The sequence below is a fragment of the Salmo trutta genome, chromosome 13 (assembly GCF_901001165.1).
Source record: "Salmo trutta chromosome 13, fSalTru1.1, whole genome shotgun sequence".
In the NCBI taxonomy this organism is placed as follows: Eukaryota; Metazoa; Chordata; class Actinopteri; order Salmoniformes; family Salmonidae; genus Salmo; species Salmo trutta.
The window spans coordinates 87990408-87999374 of record NC_042969.1 but is presented as its reverse complement, the minus strand read 5'-3'; the positions used below and the strand labels follow the sequence as shown (position 1 = coordinate 87999374).

Genomic DNA, 8967 nt, shown 5'->3' with positions numbered 1-8967 from the left:
GCGTGTGTGTGTGTGTGTGTGTGTGTGTGTGTGTGTGTGTGTGTGTGTGTGTGGCCTTACTGTCGTAGGCGTGTGTGTGTGTGTGTGTGTGTGTGTGTGTGTGTGTGTGTGTGTGTGTGTGTGAGGCCTTACTATCGTAGGCGTGTGTGTGTGTGTGTGTGTGTGTGTGTGTGTGTGTGTGTGTGTGTGTGTGTGTGTGTGTGTGTGTGTGTGTGTGTGTGTGTGAGGTCTTACTATCGTAGGTGTGTGTGTGTGTGTGTATGTGTGTGTGTATGTGTGTGTGTGTGTGTGTGTGTGTGTGTGTGTGTGTGTGTGTGTGAGGCCTTACTGTCGTAGGTGTGGTGGGGTTTCTTCTTATGAGATGCCACGTCCAGATCGGTCTCGTTCCATTTTCCTGGGCTCTTCTGTCTCTGCATGACTTCGTCTGGAGAGAGAATAAAAACTAACGGTGTAGTGGCACATGGAGTCAGTGTAGTGGCACATGGAGTCAGTGTAGTGGCACATGGAGTCAATGTAGTGGCACATGGAGTCAATGTAGTGGCACATGGAGTCAATGTAGTGGCACATGGAGTAAATGTAGTGGCACATACAAGAGAGTCAGTGTAGTGGTACATGGAGTCAATGTAGTGGCACATGGAGTCATGTAGTGGCACATGGAGTCAATGTAGTGGCACATGGAGTCATGTAGTGGCACATGGAGTCAATGTAGTGGCACATGGAGTCATGTAGTGGCACATGGAGTCAATGTAGTGGCACGTAGTGGCACATAGTGGCACATGGAGTCAATGTAGTGGCACATGGAGTCAATGTAGTGGCACATGGAGTCAATGTAGTGGCACATACTAAAGAGTCAATGTAGTGGCACATACTAAAGAGTCAATGTAGTGGCACATAGTCAATGTAGTGGCACACACTAAAGAGTCAATGTAGTGGCACATAGTCAATGTAGTGGCACATAGAGTCAATGTAGTGCCACATACTAAAGAGTCAATGTAGTGGCACATAGTCAATGTAGTGGCACATACTAAAGAGTCAATGTAGTGGCACATAGAGTCAATGTAGTGGCACATGGAGTCAATGTAGTGGCACATGGAGTCAATGTAGTGGCACATACTAAAGAGTCAATGTAGTGGCACATTGACTCCATGTGCCACTACATTGACTCTATGTAGTGGCACATGGAGTCAATGTAGTGGCACGTGCTAGAGAATTGTGAAGCGTTCACTCCACTTCCAGAACCTGTGTTGACTAAAACAGAGCCGCTGACTAAATTACATTAAAGTTCCAATGCAGCCATTTTTATCTCAATATCAAATAATTTCTGGATAACAATGAAATACCTTACTGCGAATGTTTTTATTCAAATGGTCAAAAAGAAACAACAATAGCTTATTAGCAAAGAGTAATTTCTCAAGCAAGAAATATCATAGGACTGTCTGGGAGTGGTCTGAATGGGGAGGGGAACCTAGTTGTTGAATTGAGGTTTGGAACTCTCTTTTCAAAACAACCCTTTAAACTAAAAGGACATTATCATCATTTTCACACTATTTTCCCAAACTCATAGTGTGTAAAAATTGTATACATACTGTATGTATAAATATACACTATGTATGTATAAATATATACTTTATGCATGTATAAATATACACTTTATGCATGTATAAATATACACTATGTATGTATGCATGCATGTATAAATATACACTGTGTGCATATATAAATATACACTGTATGAATGTATAAATATACACTGTATGCATGTATAAATATACACTATGTATGTATAAATATACACTATGTCTTATATATACAGTACCAGTCAAAAGTTTGGACACACCTACTCATTCAAGGGTTTTTCTTTATTTTTTACTATTTTCTACATTGTAGAATAATAGTGAAGACTTCAACTATGAAATAACACATATGGAATCATGTAGTAACCAAAAAAGTGTTAAACAAATTAATCAAAGTAGCCATCCTTTGCCTTGATGACAGCTTTGCACACTCTTGGCATTCTCTCAACCAGCTTCATGAGGTAGTCACCTGGAATGCATTTCAACTAACTGGTGTGCCTTGTTAAAAGTTAATTTGTGGAATTTCTTTCCTTCTTAATGTGTTTGAGCCAATCAGTTGTGTTGTGACAAGGTAGGGGTGGTATACAGAAGATAGCCCTATTTGGTAAAATACCAAGTCCATATTATGGCAAGAACAGCTCAAATAAGCAAAGAGAAACGACAGTCCATCATTAATTTAAGACAGTCAATGTGGAAAATTTCAAGAACTTCAAGTTTCTTCCAAGTGTAGTCACAAAAACCATCAAGCGCTTTGATGAAACTAGCTCTCATGAGGACCGCCATAGGAATGGAAGACCCAGAGTTACCTCTGCTGCAGAGGATAACTTCATTAGAGTTACCAGCCTCAGATTGCAGCCCAAATAAATGCTTCACAGAGTTCAACATCAACTGTTCAGAGGAGACTGTGTGAATCAGGCCTTCATGGTCAAACTGCTGCAAAGAAACCACTACTAAAGGACACCAATAAGAAGAAGAGACTTGCTTGGGCCAAGATACACGAGCAATGGACATTAGACTGGTGGAAATCTGTCCTTTGGTCTGATGAGTCCAAACTGGAGATTTTTGGTTCCAACCGCCGTGTCTTTGTGAGACGCAGGTGAACGGATGATCTCCGCATGTGTGGTTCCCACAATGAAGCATGGAGGAGGAGGTGTGATGTTGCTTTGCTGGTGACACTGTCAGTGATATAATTAGAATTCAAGGCACACTTAACCAACATTGCTACCACAGCACTCTGCAGGTTTGTGCTTAGTGGAATCATCATTTGTTTTTCAACAGGACAATGACCCAAAACACACCTCCAGGCTGTGTAAGGGCTATTTGACCAAAAAGGAGAGTGATGGAGTGCTGCATCAGATGACCTGGCCTCCACAATCAGCTGACCTCAACCCAATTGAGATGGTTTGGGATGAGTTGGACCGCAGAGTGAGGAAAACCAGGCAACATGTGCTCAGCATATGTGGGAACTCCTTCAAGACTGTTGGAAAAGCATTCCTCATGACGCTGTTTGAGAGAATGCCAAGAGTGTGGAAATCTGTCATCAAGGCAAAGGGTGGCTACTTTGAATAATTTGTTTAACACTTTTTTGGTTACTACATGATTCTATATGTGTTATTTCATAGTTTTGATGTCTTCACTATTATTCTACAATGTAGAAAATAGTAAAAATAAAGAAAAACCCTTGAATGAGTAGTTGTGTCCAAACTTTTGACTGGTACTGTGTATATAAATAAACACAGGAAAATCACATTTGACTGCACTGGCCCTTAAATATTGTACTAGACAATGCATTCAGAAAGTATTCAGACCCCTTGACTTTTTCCACATTGCTACGTTACAGACTTATTCTAAAATAGATGAACAGGTTTTTTCCGCTCAATCTACACACAATACCCCAATATGACAAAGAAAAAACACTTTAAAAGCTTTTTGCAAATGACATTTAAATAGGTATTCAGACCCTTTACTGTTGAAGCACCTTTGGCAGTGATTACAGCCTGGAGTCTTCTTGCGTATGACGCTACAAGCTTGGCACACCTGTATTTGGGGAGTTTCTCCCATTCTTCTCTGCAGATCCTCTCAAGCTCTGTCAGGTTGGATAGGGAGCGTCGCTGCACAGCTATTTTCAGGTCTCACCAGAGATGTTAGATTGGGTTCAAGTCCGGGCTCTGGCAGGGCCACTCAAGAACATTCAGAAACTTGTCCCGAAGCCACTACTGCGTTGTCTTTGCAGTGTGCTTAGGGTCGTTGTCCTGTTGGAAGGTGAACCGTCACCCCAGTCTGAGGTCCTGAGTGCTCTGAAGCAGGTTTTCATTAAGGATTTCTGTACTTTGCTCTGTTCATCTTTCCCGCGATCCTGACTAGTCTTCCAGTCCCTGCCGCTGAAAAACATCCCCACACCACCATGCATCACTGTAGGGATGGTGCCAGGTTTCCTCCAGACGTGATGCTTGGCATTCAGGCCAAAGAGTTCAATCTTGGTTTCATCAGACCAGAGAATCTTGTTTCTCATGGTCTGAGAGTCCTTTTGTGGGCTGTCATGTGCCTTTTACTGAGAAGTGGCTTCCGTCTGGCCACTCTACCATAAAGGCCTAATTGGTGGAGTGCTGCAGAGATGGTAGGTTCTCCTATCGCCACAGAGGAACTCTGGAGCTCTGTCCGAGTGACCATCGGGTTCTGGGTCACCTCCCTGACCAAGGTCCTTCTCCCCTAACTGCTCAGTTTGGCCGGGCAGCCAGTTCTAGGAAGAGTCTTGGTGATTCCAAACTTCTTCCATTTAAGAATGATGGAGGCCACAGTGTTCTTGGGGACCTTCAATGCTGCAGACATTTTTTGGTATCCTTCCCCAGATCTGTACCTCGACAGAAAAACTTGGTTTTTGCTCTGACATGCACTGTGTCGTGTCTTTGGCTATGCCGGATTAAGTGATATGACATGCTATTCTATAAAATCCTTTCTCTGTAATTAATATTACCTGATTAAGCTAATCATGTAAATGTAATTAACTAGAAAGTCGGGGCACCACGAAATAGTTTTTCTAGAGCTGTTATCTTCCGAATAAACTCTTAAAGACCTAGTAATATTTTACATCAATAGCAGTCAATATTAATCGTCACCTTATTTCAGTCTCATCTGAAAGTTGTAAATTCTTGGTTATCTTCGCGAACCCTGGCTAACATGTTGAATCAGCAATACAAAATTGGGTTTAATTATTTATTTACTAAATACCTAACTAATCACACAGAATTACATATACACAGAATGCAAATGATGTCATACAGAAAACGTCCCTGGGGGACAGAACCTGTATGACGGCAGGTTACACAAAGGAAAGGGGGTTGGGTTTGAGTGAAAGAGCGGGAAGACTGAGGAACAAAGGGAGAAGCTAAGCTTTCGTAAATACAGTATCTTATGCATTCTAAATTACCGCCCATTTGGAAAAGGAAAATGCAATAAATATTTACTCTGAGCTGCGCTTCGCTAGGTTGGTCGTAGATGCTGGCCGTGTTGGCCAACATAGATCTTCCTGTCCTTGGAAGAATGTCTCTGGTGGTAAAGTGGATGCATTGTATTATCTTCGTTGTGTGTTAGACTGGATACGTCGTCCGTCCTTTCCTAGCCCACGTTTACAGCTGCTGTTGCTAACTCAACGGCTAGGAGGTCTCACTTCTTTAGTGAATAAGAGTTCAAAGTTCATACCATTCACAACCAAAGCTCACGCTGAGGTTGGCTTAGTTCTGTACTTGACATGTTAGTCCTTTTAAACGTATGGACCGTCGTCCTATCGTCCTCGGAACAGAAGGTTACATTTTCGTCAAGGGCTTATATAGTGGAGGGAGAGAAGGGTGTGTTTCATAGTTTATAACCCGTGTCTCTTCACAGGGGCGGGCCACTGATTGAGCAGGGCTCTAACCTTATGAAAACCCAATTCTCTCATTTGGAAGCTAAAATTACATTTAATCTTTTCACAAATAGTTTCATATCTAAACATTTAAATGCACAACAATTCCATGTGAATCTGATAACTATAATGTGTAGACTTTCCCAGATACAGTTTATGTCGTCCTGTCATCAGTCATAATGTCTCAGATGACAACCGAACTGACATCATATTCATTAAGTACCAACGCATATTTTCAACTGGTTCTATTACCGAAATATGGTTCCTTTCCCCCCACTTGTTTGATGTTCCCAGACTCTCTATGTTTAACAAAGGCTATTCAACAGTCCCTCAGTAGGGTCAGAAAGAGAGGGGAAGGGAGAAAGGTATTTATGGGGGGGGTCAACTGTGGGACCTTATATAGACAGGTATGTGCCTTTCCAAAACATGTCCAATACATTGAATTTACCACAGGTGGACTCCAATCAAGTTGTAAAAACATCTCAAGGATGATCACTGGAAACAGGATGAACCTGAGCTCAGTTTCTAGTCTCATAACTATGGGTCTGAATACTCATGTAAATAACATTTTCTCTTTTTATTTTTTATACATTTGCAGAAAAAACTGTTTTCGCTTTGTTATTATGGGGTATTGTGTGTAGATTGATGAGGGAAAAAAATATTTAGATAAATTTTAGAACAATGCTGTAACGTAACAAAACGTGGAAAAAGTCAAGGGGTCTGAATACTTTCAGAACGCACTATAGCTACAGTAAGGCTACTCACCAGATTGGCTGAAAGGCACAAAATTCCGTGGCAGGGTGCTGGGTGCTGCTGGTTGGCTGAACTGGGAAGGGGAGTGGCTTCGGCCCAGTCGTGGGGATGTCCGACCCATCGTAGCAGAATCATACGGGGACAGCAGATTGGACAAGGAGTGTGAGGGTAGTACCCTCCCCCGATGTGATTGATCGTAGCCAGGAGCAGGGGAAGGAGGGGAGTGGTTTGAATCAACATAGCTGATTGATCCTCGCGGGCTGCGGTCGTAGGTCATTCGGCGAGACGGAGAAGGAGACGCACGACGCTGGGTACGAGGTGATTGGTTGGGAGGGGTCAGCTGACCATAGGAGTAGTTGGGGTCATAACCTCCAGAATGACGGGACGGAGAGAGAGAGTATCTGTCTCGTTGTGCCTGGGAAGGGGAGGAGGGCGTCGCCTTACTGCTGGAGACCATGACATCCAGGTTGGAGCTGGGGGAGTAGGGAAGAGAGCTGAAGCTGGGGGAGTAGGGAAGAGAGCTGAAGCTGGGGGAAAAGGGGAGAGAGCTGGAGATGGGGGAGTAGGGGAGGGTAGAGCTGGGGGAGTAGGGGAGAGAGCTGGGGGAGTAGGGGAGGGTAGAGTTGGAGCTGGGGGAGTAGGGGAGGGTAGAGCTGGAGATGGGGGAGTAGGGGAGGGTAGAGCTGGAGATGGGGGAGTAGGGAAGAGAGCTGCTGCTGCCTCCTGTCTGTTTCTCTGTGGTTGACGGCTGGGGGTTTTCTCTGGGGATCGCAGCATCAGATGGAATCTGTAGGGAGACGAGGAGAACATACACGGCACAGCATTGTTACTGAGCTCTGGGTCTGAATAGCTGAGCTGTGTGTGTGTGTGTTTACCTGAGAAACAGACTGGGTGCTGGGGGTTACCCCCTGTAACAGAGAGGTAAACTCTCTGGATAACTCATCAGCCTGGGCCAGAGACGCATTCAGGTCCTCGTCCATCGTCTGGACTGCATGGTCACACACACACACACACACACACACACACACACACACACACACACACAAAAAACATTAGGAGAAGAAACTACTGCTTAAATATAGAGTAGGACAAACTAGATCTATTTTAAGTGTCTTCAGAATAGAAGGCCTGGAGCTGAGGTCGTAACCTGACCTGTTAGAGAGGAAGTTCAGGTCAGGAAAAACTCCTGATCCTACTACAGAGTTTACACAGCTGTTATGCTGTGCGTGTTATGATGAATCCCTTTATCTACTGACCCAGAGTCAGATGAGGACCTTTATCTACTGACCCAGAGTCAGATGAGGACCTTTATCTACTGACCCAGAGTCAGATGAGGACCTTTATCTACTGACCCAGAGTCAGATGAGGCCCTTTATCTACTGACCCAGAGTCAGATGAGGACCTTTATCTACTGACCCAGAGTCAGATGAGGACCTTTATCTACTGACCCAGAGTCAGATGGGGCTCTTTATCTACTGACCCAGAGTCAGATGAGGTCCTTTATCTACTGACCCAGAGTCAGATGAACTCATGGGTACCATTTATATAGCTATGCATGTAGGTTGAAAAGAAGTTGCTAACTAGCATTAGCTCAATGACTGGAAGTCTAAGGTAACTGCTAGCATGTCATTGCACTAACGCTAGTTAGTGCTAGTTTGACCACCAGAGGGCATATTTGAGAAGTATTTGACTGTTATTAAATATTGGCTGTACTAGAGAATTTAAAGCATTTTTTTTGTAAGAACATAGTATATGGGATGGATTTGAGAAATTTAGCTTAATTAATTTGATTAATATTATGGTGCATCTCATCCAAGAAAAACGAAACCCTTAGGGTTTCCGTTAGGAAAAGATGGAGCTGAACAACGTGACTGGTCAGGAGTAGGCCTAGGCTACTAAGTGACTGCAAGTGAAGAGCAAAATAATCCTAACATTTCCACACCCTAATTGTAGTCTAACCAATACCCAAACGGAGATTCAGTGAAAATAAAAATCTGATTGATTTATCAAGACCAGTCCCCATGCTTGTCTCAGAGCAGTGCAAAACGGTGCTGAAATAGTTGACCACACGCGGGTAGGCTATTGCTTCAAATCCTCTTATAACGATTGGATGACTTTGGGAGTTTCAGTAAGCAGTAATGTGTTAGCCTACTTTTTTTTTTAAAAGAACTCCAGCACAGAGAAGAGAACCTTAAATAATTAAACAATAAAGCGATTGAATTCACAAATGCATTTGACTGTTTTTAATATTGGCCATCAAACCCAAAAAACACAGCATCTACCTTATTTAAAAAAAATCAAAATACATGTGTTTATTAGGCTACTGTGCAGACAAAACCAACAGGACAAAAAAATAAATAAAACATTTGTAGAAAGTTTTTAATATTGTGATAGTGAAGAGCAAAAATAATCTTAACATTTCCAAATAAAAATCTGATTGATTTATCAAGACCAGCTATGTCAATCAGTGATATTTATTCCCATAGTAATTCTAATTAAGTAGTTAAATCGTTATGGATCCATGAATATATTTAACGTCCCTAAACTTCGGCAAGAGTCCTGCTGATAGTTGAAATAAAACATCTGGATATTGAAAGAGTATTTTTATCATTATTTTATTAACGAAAGCATAAAGATGGTTGATGAAGAAATAGAGTATATGCTTTATCCAATATTTTGGGGTTGCATGAGGTTTGTAGTTAAAAAAAAAAATCTGAGTACTTAATACATTGCAAGTTG

The 8967-nt window shown here is 42.4% G+C and overlaps 1 protein-coding gene across 5 annotated transcripts in view; it reads right to left on the bottom strand.

Moving 5' to 3' along the window:
- ppp1r13l (protein phosphatase 1, regulatory subunit 13 like) overlaps window positions 1–6790 on the bottom strand; it is an 18871-nt gene extending 12081 nt beyond the window's left edge. For all 5 annotated transcript variants that reach the window (XR_003880843.1, XR_003880844.1, XR_003880842.1 and 2 more), the window contains exons 1-2: window positions 6241–6790; window positions 329–424 (exon numbers count right to left, since the gene is read on the bottom strand). Coding sequence is in view for 1 of the 5 variants with exons in the window: in XM_029773902.1 (XP_029629762.1) it covers window positions 329–424; window positions 6241–6685 (541 nt within the window). In the remaining 4 variants the exon portion in view is untranslated. The remainder of the gene's footprint in view (window positions 1–328; window positions 425–6240) is intronic.
- Window positions 6791–8967: the final 2177 nt, after the last annotated feature.